Source organism: Daphnia magna, linkage group LG2, assembly GCF_020631705.1.
Source record: "Daphnia magna isolate NIES linkage group LG2, ASM2063170v1.1, whole genome shotgun sequence".
Classification (NCBI taxonomy): Eukaryota; Metazoa; Arthropoda; class Branchiopoda; order Diplostraca; family Daphniidae; genus Daphnia; species Daphnia magna.
In genome coordinates, this window is record NC_059183.1 from 14,712,480 (window position 1) to 14,732,962 (window position 20,483).

Here is a 20,483-nt window from a genome sequence, read left to right on the forward strand (position 1 = left end):
AAGAAATAATACAATCAAGTGAGCATTTAAACATGCATCTCTGGGAATTATTTCAAGAGAACAGGCAGGGGCCGGAATGTTATGCAAACTTGTGTGGAATAACGAGAGAAATGATAGCCCACATGGGTAGTAAACGCTTCAAGTCCAATGTTTTTTCTAGTTAATAAAACCCAAAAGGTAAAGATATAAAGTTCTTCTTTATTAATTCTTTATTGTGTTTTCAATTCCAGAAAAAAACATCAAAATGAATCGTGAAGAAGGGGTACGGGAGAACGGGGGTGGGATGTAGAAAACACGTTTGGTTTCTTTTAACGTAAAAAGTCAAAGACAAAAGAGTGGGAAGAAAATAATAAGGACGGGATTCAAAGGGTTTCGTTTCTTTTTTCCTGTTGATTTGTTCCAGACCAATACCATCGTTCCATGACAGACATTTCATGGGGAAGGGAAAGAGAAAAAAGAAAATGGACTTTTCGAAAACTTGGGCAAAGGCAACAATAGAAAAAAAGAGACAACCATACATTTCTGTACTGATTTTTTTTTTTGGTCCTCGCATTTGACTGGACTGTCTTCTGTTTTGTTTTTTAATTCCAGTTTTTTTGTTTGTAATGTTTGTTTTTTTTCGTTTCTCTCGTTCCTCGTTTTATTGATTCAGCACTTGAGCACAAGGAAAATAGATGAAGCAAAAAGGAAAGGACAACAACAAAAAAACAAAACAAATGACAGAAGAACATCATCTTAGGTTGATTCTCTTAAGTCCTTGATTTTCTTTTTTTTTTCTTTCGTTTTCTGATTTTTGTTCGTTCAACTAAATTCCTATTGGCGATGGTTCAATCCGAAAACACGTGAACTCAAAAAGAGACCCGTCAGACTTTGCATCAGGTAATTCAAAAAGGAAAAAAAAAAAAAGGTGTTTGAAAGGGGATGAAAGAAGAAAAACAGAAATTCGATATCATTAATAATAATAAATTGGGGGAAAAAAAAGGCAACTTAAACTTGTGGGGGAGGGAGAAGCGAAGGAATTACGGGATACACACACTACACCAATCGATGTGATATGGTTGTGCGTATGTACGTGTGTGTGTATCTTGAAACTTGGATATGCCTTTTATGTACACGAAAACAAATAACCCAATTACTACACCTCTACGTCATAGTAAAGTCGAACAAACTGATAACGTTAAAGGTTTTTTTTTTTGTTTGTCTATTTTTATTAATTTTTTTTTTATTTGTAACTTTTCTCTTCTTCTCTTGTTTTTCCTTTTGCTATGACACACGCAAAAAAATTATGTATTCACGTACGGAAACGCGAAAAAAAGGCTGGAGTCGATGGAGGGAGTGTATCGAAGAATCTGATAAGCAAAAAAATAATAATAATAATAAGGAAACGAAGTGAAGAAGATGTTTAATAAAGGATGATCATGTGGGATAATCCTGAGGCTACACGGAGAGAGAAAACTTTTCTTCCAGTTCTCGCGCGCGCAGGTAAATATAAGGCGGGCGTGAAAGGGGAAGATTTCTCTTCAAAAAAAAAAAAAAAAGAACGAATGGAATAGGGACGAAAGAAGAAATTGTTAATGGGGTGAAAAACTAAAAAAAAAAAAACAGGTGAGGGAAAACTGGAAAAAAACAAAACAATTAAGAGATACGAAGGAAAGGCTTTTTTTTTTCTCCATAGGCATTGACGTCTATTCATCCTTTGAATGAACAGCTCCATTCGTGTAGCCGTTTGAATGGCCATTCTTGTCGTGCACTTTGCCGTTGGCGTGCCCGTTGCTGTGGCCGTTGGCGTGTCCGTTAGTGTGTCCGTTGCTGTGCCCATTGCTAGTGCTGCCATTAGAATATCCGTTACTGTGCCCATTGGTTTTCAAGCCATTCGTAGCCGCGGCAATCTACTCACAAACACACACAAAAAGTAAATAAAAACAAATTAGATAGAAATAAAAAAAAAAAAAAATGCTTTGCTAATCTACAGGTGGTCTGGTCGCAGTAAACAGTTGGAATAGTTTCCCACTTTTTTTTAACACTTAATGTGGACAGATGGGGCAAAATAGGAGGGGAGGGGGAAGGGGGCGGAGCGACACGTGGGACTGAAAATGATCCGCTTCCCTCCGAAAAGTGGGTTAAACATTTTCCCAGGCAAAATGAAATCTAGTTAACCGTCTTCTGCCGATTGAACCGGAAATTGAAATCCTTCGAATCAAAGCCCCCACACCATACAATAGAACGAACGAATGCTTACGCGAGATTTGGCGTTCTTGTAGCTGCGCTTGTAAAAATCGGAGAAGAGACAGAAGAAGAGGACGCCGTGGCATCCGATCCACCAAACAAAGGCCTTGGGGTAGTTGCAATCGATGAAGAGCAGCTGGAACGCGTGCACCACAATGGCGATGAATTGAACCTAATGGCGGCGTAAGAGAAACAAGCAAAAAAATCAATTGACGTGCACGCCGAATTGCAGACAACATCGCATCGTCCTTCCGCTTCCAAGGGCCACGCCCTATCGATCACGAAACGTCAAAAACTAAAACTAAATCAAGACGGAACGACCATGACATCGTTCATTTTTGCAGTTGCGCAAGGATGTCACCATGTGTTAATGGTCGATGCAATTGTAGTCGATTATTTATTATTATTATTATTTATTAGGAAGGGGGGAAGGGGGAGATGAAGGAAACGTTCAAACGTACCATCTGAAAAGCGGTGAGATATTTCTTCCACCAAATGAATTTTTGGTATTGTGGTCCCATGGCGGCCACCATGTAGTAGAAATACATGACGATGTGGACGAAAGTGTTGAGCAAACCGAAGAAAGTCGAGTGGCCACCAGGTGTGAAACGGACTCCGAACCAGACGCTCATCGGCATAATGCCGTGATGCACAACGTGCAGAAGAGAGACATGTTCATCCTTTTTGCGCAAAACGAAGAAAATCTGAAATTTCAAATTTAAAAAAACATGTATTAATAAATAGGGGAAATACATTAAATGAATGACTTAAAAAAAATAGTTGAATTAATTCTTACCGTGTCGAAGAACTCGGTGAACTTGGAGAAATAATACCACCAGCAGGCGTACACCATCTACATCGTCGTATTGCGAATACAAAGAATATCGTTAATTGATCATCACGTTCCGTTAAAGTTAATTTAAATTATTTCATTTCTTTTTTTTTTTTTAAGAAGGGGGAAAAAAAACATAAAAAAGCTTGGAATCAAACACAAAATCTCGTAATCAAAAATCAAAGAAATTTCCTGCAATGGACTCGCATTTTCATTAACTGGATGCATTGCGGTCAATGTTTTGATTGCAGGATTTTTCCTTTTTTTTTCTTTTCTTTTCGATTAACGAGATAAGCGGAAAAGGTTGAAGAAGTTTGAACATAAAAACTTGATGTTTTTTTTTTCTTTGTCTGTTTGTTTTTGTGGGAGAGAACGGAGGACATTTGTGGAGGCGTGTCGGGAGCAAGTAACGTGCGTCTATCTCGTGTGTAGCGTGATTTTGTTGGAACTATCATGCAACAACAAAAAAAAAAAAAGCGTAAAGCAAAAACGCAAATTGGGAATTGTGTTGACGGTCGATTTGGTCGCGGTTTCAATTTGTTTTCAAATGAATTCGTAATGTGTTTTTGTTGTTTTTTAAATGCTACGGTCCAATACGAGAGTCGGTCTTTCATTTTTAACTTGTCTCATTTCATGTAGTTAAAAAATTGCACTAACTACTGCATTGTGTTAGTAGTGAAAATTGGACAATGTAAAAGGGAGAAATATTAAAAAAAATTACAATAAAAAAATAAATAAATCAAAAATGAAAGAAGAACGGAAACAATGTGGAAGGACATTGTAAAAAAAGACTAGCATGAAAAGCCGTCAGGAAGTAATTTGTAATTAAGAGAGTCAGAGAGGGGAGGAGATGGCATTTGTGTGATTTGTATGTAAGGATGAGGATAAGTGCGGAATAAAGAATGCAGGTAAGAAAAAAACAAAACAAAAAAACACGTACATAATGTGAGAGAACGTGGAAGGATAATTTCATGCACACAACTCACCCGAATGGCCAGTGGATTATCGGAATAATCCACCGGTTGGCATCGGTAACTGTAACTATTTGCCCAGCCAGACATGGCTATCTGGAAATAAAATAAAAGCGCGAGCGCACCGTCACCAAAAAAATATTTTCTTTTTTCTTTATGTTTAGACATATTTCGAAAAACAAAACAAAAAAATGAAATAATTAATTCTTCTTTTGTGCCCTTTTTTTTCTCCTCTTTATCAAAATGAATTACAAATTAAAATCAGCCTCCCTCAAAAATGCATTAAAATCTATTGTAGTTCTTTAATTCTATGAGCACACTCATATTTTTTTTGAAAGCTGAAGAGAGTGGACCCGTTGTTCTTTCATTGCCCCCATCAATTTTTGCTTTCAGAAGATTGTGCACTTCTTCGAACTCTTTAAAGAAACCTTGATCTCTTTTGACAGCATCCAGCAGTAAAGTAGAGAAGGTGGACACAGCAAAGAAAGAAAGAATTTTTCCTTTAGATAACAACAAAATCTAAGCGAAAATAAGATTGTGCAGGAAACAAGAAGTAAGGAGAAATAACCAAATAAAAGATATGCAGACAATCATCGACGACTGGTTTCAAGTGTAGAAGAAAGGAAAGTTTGCAAGAAGAAGAAAAAAAAAATTTCTCGAATGTGGTCGTCTGCTAGAGCTGTTCAACCGCAATGAAACACGACCTTTCACACCTGGCACAAATTATAATTAAATTTTCTATTTTTTTCGATCCACCTGTTGTAACAAATCCCGGCCCCTTTTTTCTGAAGAAAATGCACTCGGATCAAATCAGCTCGTTGCGAAATTGTAAAGGCAAAGATAAGGATCGATAAGGAAAGGTGTAGCGTGTTGATGTGCCTCTGTTTAAATTGTTGTTTCTTTTCTGTTTCACGATAATTAACATATTCAACTACACATTCGAATACCGAAAGATCGCCCACATAAAAATGATCCTAACTGTTTACTTTGTTTTTGTTTTTTCTTTGGAATTAGTTGTTATCGATTAGTTTTTGTAAAGCAAGATTTGGTTTAATGCGCCCCTTTATCCATGCACCAAATGCGATTAAGTTGAACGTTCGGTTCCCAAAAAACGGAAGAAAAAAAACAACAAGTTTTCCAGGTAGAAAAAAAAATTTTTTTTTTTTACAAAGAAAATATGGAATGCTTCCAGAGCGGAGGCCGGGGAGGGGGGGTGGGGGGTACGTTGTTTCACTAGACCAAACCGACGCTTGTCTTGTTTTATTATTTGATGTTTGGAGGACTAGACAATTTTGAAGAATGTTTAATTTAATTTCTTTTTTTTTATTTTCAAATAATAAAAATTGTCTGTTTGGTTCTAAAGGGTGGGGCATTTTTTGAGAGAGAAAGAGGGGCGGGGCATATTGTAGAAAATCAAAACTCACCCTGACGGCCATTTCGTCAAGGGAATAGTCAACTGGTTGACACACAAAGCTATATCCGTGGAACCAGCCCCCTCTACCGTACTGCGAAGATGAAATCACAAAACAAAACAAAAATAAAATTTAATCGGATTATTATCACAGAAAATGGATGGGACTTTTCGTTTTTTGGCCTGTTGTTCCCTCGAGTTGGATCCATCACAAGAAATGTTTAAGTGCTCCTCTCAACGACACATTTTTGTATCCGTGATTCTCTGAATCACACGGATCATCTATCGGCATCAAACTATTTTTTTTTCTTAAATGATGCCTTCACAGCCTTGGTGGAGGGGGAGGTAAGGATCAGGTGAAAGGATGGGGAAAGGTGGGCTGCAAGAGAGTAAAGACCAACGTAAAGGAAAAACCAGAAACGCGGCTGGCAAAACAAAAACTTTGGAAAGATTCGCACAGCTGAGAGAAGTCCGCCCCCCCAACCTCACCACATCCTCCGATTCAAAAATCATTCCATTCCATAATTACGTTTTGTTTGTGGGCTCCCCAGATTCTAACGAGAATCAAAAAGAAAAGAAAAAAACAATTCAATTAAATTTAAACCAGTTTTTGAGAATGTAGTACAAGTGTTAATAATAATAATCTAAAAATGAACGTGAAAGCTTGTCATCCAGATCGCCAAGGGATAATATGGTAGTGAGAGGTATATAAAAAAAAAATAAGAGATTCTTCGGTGGGGTCAGAGAGGTACCAAAAGCAACGAATAAATACACCCGAGTAAAATAATAAAAGCAGATGAGATAAGAATGTTTGATGAAAAAAAAAATGAATAAATTATCGACCTTTTCTTTTCCTGTTTCATTTTCTCTTTGTTTTAAATGTTGGGTTTCCAAACGTCACGTCTCCGACGAACGTTCAGTTTCAAATTAAAAATCTATTTTTTTTTTTTATTATTTTCAAGTGGCAACCAATTCTTTGTCGTTCTTGTAGTGTGGATGGCGCAATATTCGTGTGGTATGTGGAGGGCCAATTGAAAAAATTGGGGAGACAGAAAGTGAGGGTCAATTTATACTTTGATTGAAATCTAAAAATGGGGATCATAGAGAGAGAAAAAGAGAGAGAGAGAGAGAGAGAGCGATATTGCAGACACAAAATACTAAACTCACCCGTACGGCAATGGGATCGTCACTATAGTCAACGGGTTGACACTTTAAACTGTAGTGGAAGAGCCATCCACCCATCAGCGACTGTCAAGACGCATACAGACATTTTTATAGCAGATTCATCATTTCATTGACAAACCAAATCATTTCGTGATCGACGACTCATTCCACCAAGTCCACACCGTTGCCCTCTGTGCTCATCCCCATCTTATCAATCTATCCTTAATCTTTCAATTCAATGCACCCTCCATTCAAAATATGTTAAATGCCCACCCCCCAACGATCAAACAATCACAACTAAGTGTCAAGAAAGAAAGGGGGGGGGGGAAATGATAGAGAGCGCAGAAAAAATAAAAAATAAACAAATAAACAAAATTCGGAAAGAGGAAAATAATTCAACATAAAAAGCGGGAAGGCGGAGAGGAAGCGAATTGTGCGTGACGATTGAAAAACAGAAAAATTCAAATGTGCCGCCGCAATGTTGAAAATGAACAGCGGATCCACTTTCCCCACCCAGCCCAACTGTTTCCCATCTTCCGATACAATATTTTTTTTTTCCGATTAAATTTGGCCAAGTGGCACAAACAATTCGTTCGAGGAATTTAATTGAAAGAAGGTAATTTAAAAAAAAAAGGGGGGGGGAAAGGTTTTGAGGTGAAAGTTTTCAGGAGTGAATTGAAACGGACTTGGCCGAATCGATCAAGGATTTCAGGATATGTAAAGGATACCGGTGTGGACAATACGGTGGCAGGACGTTTCAGGTTTTAATTTCTTTTTCTTTTCTTTTTTTTTCCTCGTCAATTTTGTTGTTCCTTTCAATGCGATGCGAATTTTTGTTTTTTTCAACGATGTCTTAATTTTCATTTTTTTTTAAAGTTAACTTATGAACATGTAATAATGATTTATGACGTGATCAAAGCGTGGCGTGAAACAATCGTTTTTACCTCGTAGAAGAGCCACGTGCTGAAGATGACCTGAATCGCGTTGTAAATGACCAGAGTGCGGCGAAACTGGAAGGCTGGACGGTCTTTCATGTAGGCCGGTCCCCACACTTTAACGAGCATGACGTAAGTCAGGCAAATGAAGAGCGTCGACAGAGGCGAGCTCATAAACAGCCAATTCTCCACTCTCCTGTCTGTTTGGGACAAACACAATACAAATAATAAGTTGAAACATTTTCGTGTGTGTGAATACATTCAATTTTTTATTTCTGCAAGCCCAATCGAATTCAATTAGACTCCTGCGCATTCCCTTCGTAAATCGTTATTGTGACCATCGCGTATCGAAAGGACCTTTATGTCACGCAAAGACGATGATGTCCCTTTTTTTTTGTTGTTAGTTACGGAGGTTGCCACACAAAGCTGCACGGTCACTAACTTGCCCGGCAAGAAAAATTAACTAATTAAGTCTTTTAGCCCACCCGTTAAATGTTAAAAGACTGTCAGTAAATAAAAAAAAATTGCTAGTTTGAAATCAGCAATTGTTTTGTTAGCCAAACTTTATGTGTCCAACAATGTCCTGCAATATTGAAATGTATACTGAAAAAAACAAATGTGTAAGACGATATCAAACTCACTAACACGAATGGACATCGAAGCTACGTCATCTTTCACTATGACGTCAGTTCGCCAAAGACAATTTCAAACGTTAAGGATCGCCTTTCTCAACAATGACATTCAACTTGGCAAAGAAGGAAAAAACAAAAAACAATCGAAAGTGCAACATTTTGTTCTAAATGAAATTTCTACTAACTGGTTTTTCACGTTTGATACGTCATCACCTCGCGGACCAATACGAAAACAGCGTGTGATCTTGAAACGAGTTTATCTCGTTCTACTGGATTAGCCGTTAAACGATTGCGATTATTTGACCTAATTCATTATTCCATTCAACCAAATCGAATTTCCGCTTCCTCTTAAATCATCTCACATTTACATACACACACAAAACAATTGGATTTGAATTGCCATACCTGTGAAGTTGGCCATCAATTCAGTCCAAACAAACGGAAATTGATTATTTTTTTAAAGAATTTAAATGTCATTTTTATTTACCTCTTAGGTCCCATATGCTGTTGTAACCGTCGACGACGGTAGCCACAAGGGATGCCATATTGTATTGCTACTTTGGACGTTTCTAGGTTTTCACCGGTTGGGAAAATTTTTTTCGCTTTGTGTGTTTCACCTTGTGGGAAGAACCACCGCGTTTCGACGTACTGCGTGGCCCACAGCGGAATGAAAGTCAAGACCTAAGGGGGTGAAAACAAAAGAAAAAAGCACACCATTAATGATTTAAATTTTTTTTTTCAAAAATTGACGTCCCAGTGTTGTCAAAGAAATTTAAATGATCCAATCAAAATCCGATCTGAATCTAACAAATTTAAATCAAACATTTCCAGATGAATACAGAAATGGGCTAGTTTAGCAAGATATTCAAATTCGTTTTTAAGAAAGAAGCACAGGAAATGGTTTGCATATCAAACTAACGGGTTGCATCATTTAGAGATGCAGACATCATTAAGAAAAAGGAAATAGGGTCAGTGAAAACAGCCGTTGCGTCACATTGCGAACATGACCAACACCCACCAGCGTTCGGGCCGCGAAACGGAACTAGGGTTTACCTTGAAGGTGCCAATCACAAAACCCTGACCGAGGAATCTTCTGCAGAGATAAAAAACAAAACAAAAAACACTTGCCTAACAAAAAATGTAAAAGACCGAAGCAGAGGATGGAGATTTTTTTCTTGGTTAAGGAATCAGGTCAAACCATGGCTTAGAGCGATGATACAAAACACAGACATACGCACGTAGACACACACGCATAGAGCGTCGATAATCAGAAAAGGAGAGGCACACACCGAGGGTGGACGACTACACAAAAAGGTATGAGAAGAATTTTCACCTGTTCGAACCTTCCCCCCTCCCATTCTTTTTTTTTTCCTCTCTATCTCTACCTTATTTTCCCTCCAGAGTTGGGCAACCATTCAAGTCCGTTCTTGACAGTGTTCCCGAATGATACCCATCTTCAACTTTGTTTTTCTTCTCTATTTTTCCTTTGTGAGTTTTTTTCTTTTTCTAAACCTGCGTTGGCTTCTAGGTTGCCAAATTGGGCCAATACCAAAAACTTAAATTTAATTTTTTTCAAAATTCTGTTAAAAGCTGAAAACAAAACAAAAAAAATGGCTGCGGCGTTCAACTCTCTCAAAGGTGTGGGCTCGATTTCGGCGCTCGCACAAAACCTTCTGGCTATAGTTCGTCATAGCCGACCTACATCTTTTTTTTTTTTTTTAAATCCCCAACTTTCACCTACATGTTCTTCACTCTCTTTCTCAACAGGCAATCTATTAGCCAATCAGTCATAAAACAAAAAACAAAAATCAAAAAACGTTGACTTCAAATTTCAATAAATCAATCAAAACAAAGGACATCATTTAAGCGGGCCAAAAAAAGAACATTGAAGCTAATCACGTACCAAACGAGAATTTCTTTTGCAAAGAGTCAATCCAAAATAGGATTAACACTTAAAAAGAAAGAAGAAGAAAACAAAACAAAAAAACGTGCCAGGTGTAGCTGCAACAAACACTCACTGTCGACTGTACGGATGCGCAACGGAGGGATAGAGGAGGCGAAAGTCGGCGCACGCGCGTCCACCACGACAGAGGCACACAGGTAGACACACTCTCACACACACACAAGCACGTTATGAAGAGAAGAAGGTGGGCTGGATTAGGCGATCAGAGTACGTGTGTGTGTGTTAAAGCCCACGTGGAAATGGGGTCTCCTCTTTATCGTTAAGACTTTTTAAAAGGCCGGAGCTGTTGGACGCACAGGTAGGGGCGGGGAGGAATTGGGAGAAGATGAAGATGAAGAAATGTGAGACTGACACACGGAGAGAGACTGGTCATCGAATCGGCTCATAGTCCTTCTATATAGTTGAAATGCCATCGTGACCCCGCCCCCTTTCTTTGGGTGGACGCAGGCAAATGGCTACGTGCTGTCCAAAAAATCAAACTAAGAATAGGCAATTGCAAAAATGTGTCTGCAGGTAAAGTTCTCTTTGATTGACCTCGGTTATTTCTAGATATTGTTTTGCCCGTGCCAAATTCGTCGTATTGAGACGATACGCAAAAGTGTCGAAATTGCTCAACAGACAGGGACACTCCCTATACGTCAATTCGAATGTTGGAAGGGAATAATAATATAAAAAAAAGTGAATTCAAGGTGTAATAAACAGGTCGAATGGGCAACAGGTAAGAAACAAAAACAACGACACATAAAAATAGAAGGGGAAGAAACCCTGTTTGTTAGATTTCTACAACCCTTAAAAAGAACGCAATCAAGGTTGTCGCTGCTGTTGTTACGGACTTGCACCGAATCCTGTTCCATTTCTTTTAATTATCACCACGGGGACGATCGAATTTCATATGCAAAACACGTGAACACGAAAAGCTGATTTGTTTTTCAACTGATTTTGGCTAAAAATATCTCAAATCCTTGAAAGCCGATATGGCAATCAAATAACCCATACCTGTTTCAGACCGTCTTCAATTGGAAACTGTAAGCGTTTGATTGGCCTTGGCTATGGCTAACCGGATCAAACTACAACTGTCTCTTATTGCTTCATCCATGCATCGCTCGATTGGCAATGCATTTAAATACCAAACAACTAAGACATTAAACATCCAATTTTGAAAACTTTTTTTTTTGTTAAACAAATTAATCGACTACACACATGAAAGGACCCCTGCTTGAATTAAAACTCGAGTGTCTTGAGTGAGCCAATCGAGGTGTGTGTGAGGATAGCGATTGTAAAAAAGAACTCGTGTCGGATAAAACGAGTGTTCATCGGGAAATGAAACATGTCGAGAATCAAAACGGGGGACGACACGCTCGACATGTAATCCATCGTAAAGCAAGTTTAAAAGCAACGGCTTTTGTCCATTAAAAAATCAATAAAAAGGGCGGCAAAAATTGTGGGTATGTAAAAAATAAAATAAATAAATACGCCCCAACTATTAAAATTCATCAAGTACAGAATAAAATAAATGGGCGAAATGTATGAAAATAAACCTATTCGACCCTGTGTGCAGATATGGAGGTCAACAGTCTTTCCGGAATGTTCGAGGAGGACATTTTTCTAAAAAGAAAGGTGGTTCTCAGGTGTCTGACCCCGTCAACCTCTTAACGTCAAAAAAGAAAAACGTGGATTAAAAAATAAAATGGATTTCTCTAGAGATTGACATTCAATGAAACAAATATAAAAAAAAAAGGTCAACTGCTAAATACTTGGACAAGGAAGAAGACATCTAGACCCTGACCTACCTATTTAACTGCGCACTTGCTTTGTTTTAATTTTTTCTTTTAACCCCCTAGCCGTTCGTCAAAGAGATTTACAATCGAATCGCAAACACTCAAAATGCTTCAAAACCGATAAACTCCCTCTTTTTTTTTTTTCTGGGAGGCGGCTGCTAGACGTACAGATATTTCACAAACTTTCTATTTGGCAAGCGAAAGTTTGGCGGCGGAAGGAGGAACAAACACGGACCTCTGGCCGATGGCAACGGCCATACATAGAACACACTCACAATCGATATCGGCTCTATTCAAGAAATAGAATAAAAACGAAGGCAATAAACAGTCGTTTTCTACCATCTTCAAAGCAAAAATTATTTTCACTGTGATGGCGTTTTTCTAACATTCAAATTGATAATAACCAAAGGAGGTGTCTAAAAATTTAGGATGTGCGTGTAAAGAGGCGCGCACACACACACACGAAAAAAAAAAAGGAAAGTTGCAACTACTTTGGTACGCAGCTATCGGATATCGCGCAAAATTTCCGATTCATTCAACATTTAAAAAACAAGATTAGAGAAAATTCCCACAATTTCCAGGAAAGATAATGAAACATTTCTACAATATGGCCTCGCGAGTCTGTTATCGATCTCCTCACGAGCTAATCGTGAAACATTCACGGCCGTTGCGTCAACGTGATGACATATCAGTTCCGTTGCCACGGCAACCTTCCGCGTTACTTGGACCCCATTTCCGGACGAGAGATGAGATCACGCAAAGTGGTACACGCACGACGATCTGTTTTATGCAGCAACAAACGCGTGTTTTTAATTTCAAACGGCAAAGCGGGAATTTAAAAAATCCGGAATAACACACTATAAATGACGTCATAATCAAAGCCAATTTTTTTTTTTCAAAGTGGAAAAAACCTGAATAATCATTTTTTTGTTGGTAGATTATTTAGGAAAGCGAAAGCGGTTCGTCTGGTTTTAAAAAATCACGACCGGTAATACATTAACAGCCTAACAGACAGGATCTCTTTCCGCCAAACACGTTGCGTCTTTCATATTAGAAAGTAGCCACTCGCAGATCCGTTTTCCTTTCTCCAAACATTCTCTTTCAAAAGAGATGAGCTTCTTCCGATTAGCTCTCGAAAAACGTGGACGTGTCAGATGAATCCCGATAGATGGCACGTAGCCTTAAATGTTAAGCGTATCCCAAAGAAAAAGAGAGGAAAGAAAAACAATTCAATAATCGCCTGCGATGACCTATAGCTGCTGGCCCTCTTGTTATTCCGCATTCCGTCGGGTCAAGGCTCTTCGTTTCTTCTCGTGTCGTCTCACGTTCAAAGCTGATGGACGTACGGTACTCATTCACGTCGTTCTATTACCTTCCTTTTTGTTTTCTTTGTTTTTTTTTTATTATCCCTTTGAAAAAGAAATAATAAAAAAAAAGATGCGTCGTTTCTCCTATCGGATCTTTTCCCCCTTTTTTTTCAAACTTTTAGGGTTTTCTTGATATTGCTGCCTTTTTTTTCTTTTACAGGTGGGCTTCTCGATTTAGTAGGTCGTCAGGTCATGCCGTAGCTGCAAGGGATTTTCATCCGCCCTTCCATCTTTTTTTTTGTGTGGGGGTCTTAGATTCCTAACGGGAATCCCTCCCGGTCCCTCTCTATCTTGTCTTTCAACATGGCAGATACCAAATAGTATAAAAAAAAAAAAAATTAAAATCCAAAAATTTTGATTTTGTTTTTTTCTGCTTCCAACTATTCGCCATTTTAAAAGAAAAAAGGGCCACACCTTGAATTGGAACTCACGGTGTTTCTTCGTCCCTCTAGCCGTTTTTTTGTATGCCCTCTACCCCCCAAAAAAAAGAAAAAAAAAACACACAAAAATGTGGGACATGAAAATAAAAATGAATTAAAAAGAAAGAACGGGTCTATTTCGCCTTTGGTTGGCTGAGAAAACTAGGCGGCCACGTCCAGATCCCATAGCTCTCCATTTTGGTTGGCCCTGTGCGTAGTTGTACATTGCGGGATTGCCAACAATACGCGATAAGGCAACAACCGTGCGGTATGTGGTATCACTTCCGTATGTTACGCGCCTCTGATAAAACAAGCCTACATCAAAATACTGAAAACTTCTGCACATGAAAAATTCCCTGTTTCATTGCTACGGTCAAAAAACGAGAAAACACATCCAATTAGCCCATGAAATGAATCATTTTCGTTCAGAATGGTGGTGCAAAATCAAAACCACTTCCCCCTTCCCAAAAAATATAAATGTGAAGAGGAGTAGACCGTTCAAAATCACGAGGCGTTTTCCCAGGCAAGTCAACAAACTCTCTTCTGTTTCACCTGTTTCATCCATTTCTTTTATGAGCAGTCACGAACGTGTACGATTCATCATCCAACACGACACATACGAGGAAAAGGTTTTGTTTCTTCCAAAAAGTTCATAGGGTTCAAAACTAAAATGCAAGAGACATGGAGATATCAAATGTAAAAAAGAAAAAACCCTCGTGAGGCAAAGACAAAAAAAAAAACGCGCGTGTTGAGTCAAGGCACATGTCAGCTGTAGACAGAATGGCGGCCACCACCAGTAAAACCCTAAGGCTTTCTTTCCCGAAAAGAAAGACTTAATTTAGCCATATTTTTCTGGGAATAAAAAAAAAACGAGATTTCTCGAGAAACAGGTGGTTCGTTTCAGTTCGGCACGTTTTTTTATGGTGGGGGAGGAAGAAGAGAAAAAACGAATCGCTCGAGGGTTTGGGCACGAAAAATACCAAAAATGCGTTAACTTACCCGACTGTTGTAATGGCGACGAAAAGGGAAACCAACGGCAGCCGACAAACAAAAAAACTCGTTGCAAAAAGAAGTCGTCCAAAATTTGACAATCAAAAATCAAGGTGTTCAACCGGTCCTTCTTCCTTTTTTTTTTTTTTTTGCTGTGTGTGTCTAGTGGAGAGAACCGGCTCGACGTGACACGACACTAACAATTCTGCTGGCCAACTGTGGACTGCCTAGTCTGGAGGCTTGTACCATTCGCGGGTACCACCAGAGCGCCCGATGTGGGTGTGTGTGTGTGTGACTCTCTCCAACGCCATGCAACTCGAGGCGGACAAAATGAGAGAAGAAAAGGAACGTTCTCTCTGACGCCCCCACACACACATACCCAGTGTGTTTGTCTATCGTTTTACCTGTTTATCTGCCGGCTAAATGCATGTGTGTACTCTATAATATCATCACGCACAGCCGACAACGATACCCAACGATACGCGGAAATGGCGGCCATTTCTGTCATTCCTCGTTGCAAAACTTTTCGATTTCTTTCCCCCTCAGATCTCCTTTTTTAACATTTGAGGTTCAAAGGAACGTCATCATTTCTTTTTTTAGTTTTTTCTGGGAAGATTTTTTTGGAGGTTTCGTGCAAGATTTTCTCTCCCCTCCCCATTCCAATGACGTCTTTCCCCTTCCCCAAAAGAGTCCTTTCGATCGACGCCATCTAACGTCAACATTAGACAGAGGGGTGTCTGTTTAGTCTTTAAAAAACAATATGTTACGTTTTGTTTTGTTTTTTCTTGGAATTGAAACTAAAACAAAATTAGGATAAACAACTTGGTCAAAAACACCTATCGCGTCATTCTTACAGAACGGCCAATAAAGAAATGAAGAGAGTCTTTGAAGAATGACAAACTGCACACGTGTTTTCCCACTCATGAGACCGTAGCCTCCTAAAAACTGGAAAGTCGCCATATGACTTTTTATGTCGCTTTTTTTTTGCATAAAAAAAAAAAAAAGAACCTGGATCTCAGCCCAGGATATTAAAAAGCAAACCAAACATGCAACTCTTAAAACTTTCTGTCATTCATTCCTGAAAAAACGGGGGAGAAAAAAAATTTTTTCGCCAATGACTCAATATAATCCTCCGTTATATTTCACTGGGCATCACAAAAACTACGGTCGGCATTTTTTGATCGCCATCTTGACCAAACATCGCAACTAGCATTTTTCATCAAAACCTTCTTTTTTTTATCATGTTAATCAGGTTATTTAGTTATGACTACGTATGCGACAACAGCAGTTGTGGCACCGTTGTTGTGTGTTTTCCTTCGTTCCGGTTGTTGAAGTCGGTGACCAGGCTAGATAACGTGAGCCGACATTTCTACCTCATTATCATCATCCTGGGCTTATTAGTTGAGCTCTCTCTCTCTCGCCTTATTTCAACAAAAGTCATTCCCTCCTTTTTAGAAGTCACCTTTATTTCTTATCAGCAAACACACAACATATGCGTTGAATGTGCTTCAAATCTATCTCGAGCCTTGACAACATAAGGCTGAATTTACAACACTACCACTCCTCCTGCTCCTCGTCCAAAAAACGCCAACCACGAGACGAGCAGACAAATGAATGTCGTTTCTAACGGATTCATAATTTCATATTAGCTCACAAAACTTATTAACGTGAAGTACATTACACTAAACTAGAAAGAACAACATTTTGTCGAGTTTTTTTTCCCTCTCTGTCGTTGGGCAACAAGTGCGGGCGACCACTGTCTTTTGTTTTCCGAATGGGCAAAAACGCAACAATTGAACACGAGAAAATTCTAAAAATAAAAATAAATAAATAAAACTAGGTCCATAATGGCCAACAAAGCGAGAATACACCAGGTAGAACATCTAAAGAAAATGTTTCAGCTGTTGTCCAGTGAAAATTGAGGTCGCTAACCGAATGGCATTATAATATTGGTGGAAACGGCAAGCCAGCAGCAGTTGCCGAGTCCACCAAGAATTTATATGGCCCTGCCATTTATCAGCCAACAGTTGTAAAAAAAAAAGAAGAGCCTTTTCCCCAACATCACGAATATCTGCTACAATAAATATGAATAAAAATACTTGTACTACTATAGTTGATTTTGAAGAGCCACACACATGCTGATTTGGGCGAGAAAACTATACATGTGGCACGTGCTTACGTCGTCTGGTGGCAACTAACTGTGACAGAAAACTATCAGAGCATCAAGCCTCTGTGCGGATGTCTATCGTATTGAGTCCATATAGAAATAAGATGAGGAAAAGAAGGAAAAATTCAATAATAATACGAGTCCAAACAACAACGGAAAAATGGTTGAATTTGCTGACCAAACGATAGGCACCAAATGTACCCAGAGACAGCAGCACCACCTGTGCCGGCGGCTGTTGTTATTTGGCTGACCTCAAAAAAAGTGACATCACACAAAACCAAACGACCGCAAAATAAGCCCCTCGAGTGGATACAAAAAAAAGGCCGACCTTCCGTGAAAAAAAAAAAATATATATATATAGAGAGAGAACACCTTATACCTTCCTGGCTTTATCACTCACATCGGTTAGCATCGGGAGTAGGGCACCGATCGTGTGCGTCAAGACCCACCATTCGAAGAAGAAGAAGAAAAAAACCTTGAACTTGGCAACTTCCTCATTGTTATTGAGTTTGCTACGTGCTTTGTCTTTTTCGTGTCGGTTCAGCAGATAATCAAACGAATGCGATTTATAATCGGGTCAACACATTCTCCAACTGCGACGTAATCTTTCATCTTTATTGTTAATCGAAATGATAGTCATAATCGATAATCGATTATCGCAATTCTCCTGATGTTTTCACAACATTTCCGCCATGTTTTTTTTTTCTTTCCTTCTTCCTCATTGTAACTAAATATCTTTTGTGTTGACCACATTTTTATGGAACACGATACTTGCATATTATTGCATGCCTGGCAAGAAAAGCTTGATGTATCAAGAGAAGAATAGAAAACAGTTGAGATCTTCTTTCGTTTTTTTTTTTAAAGATTTATAGAGTAGCAGAGAGTAAAGCCAGAAATCGTCTAAACTAAATGGGTTCATGTTTTTTCTTTCATGTTTGACGGTGTATAGCATTCCTATTCATTCAGAACTCGATTCACGTAGACGTGAACAGCAGGACAGGCCCCAATGGCACGTTGACCTCTTTTCTCTTCGGCTTTCCCGTCTCGCATGCAAACATACACAAAAGAGAGAGAGAAGGATACCACAAGCAAGTCTTGTATTGACCAACATCGTGAAAATATGGGAAAATGAGTATAGGGTTCTATCCCAGATTCTTATTGGCCGTCTAGTCGCAGCATCAGGAGGAATAAATGTCCAGTTGGCGTTTGCTTACTGGGCAGGAACAAGCTTCGTGTATTCATCGCATATACACACAAACACCCATAAATAGAGGCGCAGACTAATGAAGAAGGGCTACGTGTATTAAAAGAAACAAAAAAAAAGATTAAAACGAATGAAATGGGACGCGTGTGAAAGCGGGAAGCGAAAGGAGCAAATGAATCAATAGCGGAAAAAGGAACGGAACGATGTCGCCAACAGTGGTAGAAGGGCCAGACAGGATCCCGATGACGTCCAACGTGAGCCACCGTTGCAAATGTTGGTCTCGCAGCAATGGACGGCCAGGAAGCGATCACGATCGTTGCTTTCTAATTCATCAGAATATGCAAATCAGACAAATAACAGGATCCCGTCATTCATCAGTCCATATCTCTCACAATCAGACTCGGCCATATTGAATTCTTTATGTACCGTCAGCCCATCATATCGTTTATTGTATAGCAATTTTGTTTTGTTAAGGGGTGGGTGGGTGGGGGGAGGGGTTACATTTTTAATAACTATGCAAATTTCTCCCGTCTACTGAGGAGGCTTTCCAACTGATACTGTTCGGATGAAAACAGGGATATTGGAGAAATGGAAGACTTTGTTATTTTGCATTCGAATGATTGAGGAAAATGGAGCCAGGAGAAACAACCGAGTGAATAGTCACGAAAACGATGACATACGGATGCAGCTGTTTTTGTCTTCTTCTTTTCTTTTTGGCAAAGTGAAAGTGTGTGTCTATTATGCAGAATGAAGCCCCTTTTCCTCTTTTGTTTTACGCAAAAGAATAATAATAGACCCTCTTCACCTTGTAATCACATGCAGAAACCTAACCCTCGCGTCCCACTTTCGTATGTTTTTCAGTGCCATATGCTGTAGGCAAATAAACCCATTTCCATGGCTATTGCTGTTTAGCATCACAAGAGCTGGAATTCGTTGTTTTATTTTTGTTTTTCTGTTGTGGTAAAAACAGAAGGAAACAATATTTTTTGAAAAAAAAAGGGGGGAATTCCAAGGAAAACTTACTGTCAACACAGGTTTTTTCGTCTCCACATTCGCGGTTGATTAGGCCGGAAGGCAGGTGCAATTTCTAGGGGAAAACAAAAATAAGAAGGACGAGAAATAGAAATAGGTAGTAAATGGAGAAAAAGAGCACAAACAGCATTAAAAAAAACACGCAAAAAAGAAAATAGGTGGTTTTTCTTTTTTAATGATAACAATCGTTTCAATTTCATTTTCCCACATGTTATTCCGCTGGCTGATGTCGGCCGTGGTGGCAGATGGCTCCAACGAGAGAAAGGGCTCTCTTGGAAAAGCGCAAATCAAGAATATAATATTTCCCAAGGAAAAAGCTGCTGGCAATGACCAAAGCAATAACCAAAAAAAGAAAAAAATGAAGAGAAAGCTGCTCGCAAAAGATTGTAGAGTAGAAAGAAGGCCAATTTAATATAGAAAATGCTTCAATTCCTCCCGCAAAAAAATGGATGGAACGCAAAACATGTTACAAGAAAAATTTCGTGAAACAAAAACAAAACAAAAACTTACTAGACATCTGTCGGCTGATGATGGACATGTCACTGCTTGGCTGTCTTCGAATTTGGAACAACCTTTGCAGTTGACACATCGCAAAGCGGATGTTGCAATTGGAAACACCATCACCAAGACGACCAACATCCACAATCGCCCATCCATGTCTTTTAATTATTGTTATTACCCCCCCTTTTTTTTTTATAGTTCTTTATTAAATTCGCACTCACACACTCAGGTAGTTTATGTTCTCTTGTATTCCACTCACCTCCGTAAAAGATGCTGGATCTGTTTTTAAAATAAAGGATCCGTCCGGTCCGTTTTTACCCCGTTCCGTGTTACCCCCGGCTAATTACACCATCAAATCTCACGAAATATCGTTAAAAAAACAAATATTATTTTTTTTTTTCTCAGCAATAACAAACAAAATTTTAAAAAGAGTTTCCACAAACGTGTAGACAGATGGGTGGGAAGGCGGTCCAATAGGAGGGTGGGGGGGATAGGACGGGCGACAACAAGCACATCACAAAGACGCTCGACGTCTGGTAGCTACTGGGATGGTGACGCCAGTCGAGACAGAGTGGGGGTATACTGTTCATCTTATAGTCCGGATCGAGCGCGCGCAGCACTCCAATTCTTTTAAAGCCATCAAGGAACCGAGAAAGGGGGAGGGCTATTGGTCTGGTAAAGGAACTCTAACCCTCAACGACCATCCGCCGACAAAGATGGCGATGTGTACAAAGTACTTGAAACTCGCCGACTAAGAAAAATATACTTGATCAAGACAAATCTTTTTTTCTTTTTTTTTTTCTTCTTTTTTTCACTCAACTGAGTTTCCGTTCAAAGAGTGTCGCTGAGTTTCACGATCGAAGATTTATTTTGGAAGGGGTTGTGCTGTGT

At 39.1% G+C, this 20,483-nt stretch overlaps 2 protein-coding genes across 7 annotated transcripts; both read right to left on the reverse strand.

Annotated features, from left to right (window-relative positions):
- Positions 1-178: 178 nt before the first annotated feature.
- On the reverse strand, positions 179-14,928 carry LOC116916872 (elongation of very long chain fatty acids protein AAEL008004). Of its 5 annotated transcripts, none has more exons than XM_045169660.1 (8): positions 14,698-14,928; positions 8,659-8,852; positions 7,549-7,739; positions 5,454-5,534; positions 3,023-3,079; positions 2,688-2,930; positions 2,240-2,398; positions 179-1,889 (listed from the first exon to the last, which is right to left on the reverse strand). In XM_045169660.1, the coding sequence occupies exons 2-8, from the start codon at positions 8,714-8,716 to the stop codon at positions 1,686-1,688; spliced, it is 993 nt and encodes a 330-aa protein (XP_045025595.1). In that variant the 5' UTR covers positions 8,717-8,852; positions 14,698-14,928; the 3' UTR covers positions 179-1,685. The 5 variants fall into 5 exon arrangements, with proteins under 5 accessions (XP_045025595.1, XP_032778068.1, XP_045025594.1 ...); XM_032922177.2 differs by lacking the exon at positions 5,454-5,534 and adding an exon at positions 6,608-6,688; XM_045169659.1 differs by lacking the exon at positions 5,454-5,534 and adding an exon at positions 4,045-4,125 and having other exon boundaries at positions 14,698-14,926.
- A 3,137-nt stretch (positions 14,929-18,065) lies between these two features.
- On the reverse strand, positions 18,066-20,160 carry LOC116916877. Of its 2 annotated transcripts, XM_032922184.2 has the most exons (4): positions 19,852-20,160; positions 19,602-19,775; positions 19,083-19,146; positions 18,066-18,382 (listed from the first exon to the last, which is right to left on the reverse strand). In XM_032922184.2, exons 2-4 carry the CDS (start codon positions 19,746-19,748, stop codon positions 18,237-18,239), a joined length of 357 nt encoding a protein of 118 aa, XP_032778075.1. In that variant the 5' UTR covers positions 19,749-19,775; positions 19,852-20,160; the 3' UTR covers positions 18,066-18,236. The 2 variants fall into 2 exon arrangements, with proteins under 2 accessions (XP_032778075.1, XP_032778073.1); XM_032922182.2 differs by having other exon boundaries at positions 19,602-20,160.
- Between the last annotated feature and the right edge of the window lie 323 nt (positions 20,161-20,483).

Coding starts and splice junctions, on each gene's coding strand:
- LOC116916872 (XM_045169660.1), bottom strand. CDS start 8,716: ATGGCATCCCTTGTGGCTACCGTCGTCGACGGTTACAACAGCATATGG. Junction 7,740..8,658: donor CAGCATATGGGACCTAAGAG/GTAAATAAAAAT, acceptor TGTCCCAAACAG/ACAGGAGAGTGGAGAATTGG. Junction 3,080..5,453: donor TTGACGAAATGGCCGTCAGG/GTGAGTTTTGAT, acceptor ACGACGATGTAG/ATGGTGTACGCCTGCTGGTG.
- LOC116916877 (XM_032922184.2), bottom strand. CDS start 19,748: ATGGATGGGCGATTGTGGATGTTGGTCGTCTTGGTGATGGTGTTTCCA. Junction 19,147..19,601: donor CATCAGCCGACAGATGTCTA/GTAAGTTTTTGT, acceptor GTTTTCCCCTAG/AAATTGCACCTGCCTTCCGG. Junction 18,383..19,082: donor CGAAAAAACCTGTGTTGACA/GTAAGTTTTCCT, acceptor CTGATGAATTAG/AAAGCAACGATCGTGATCGC.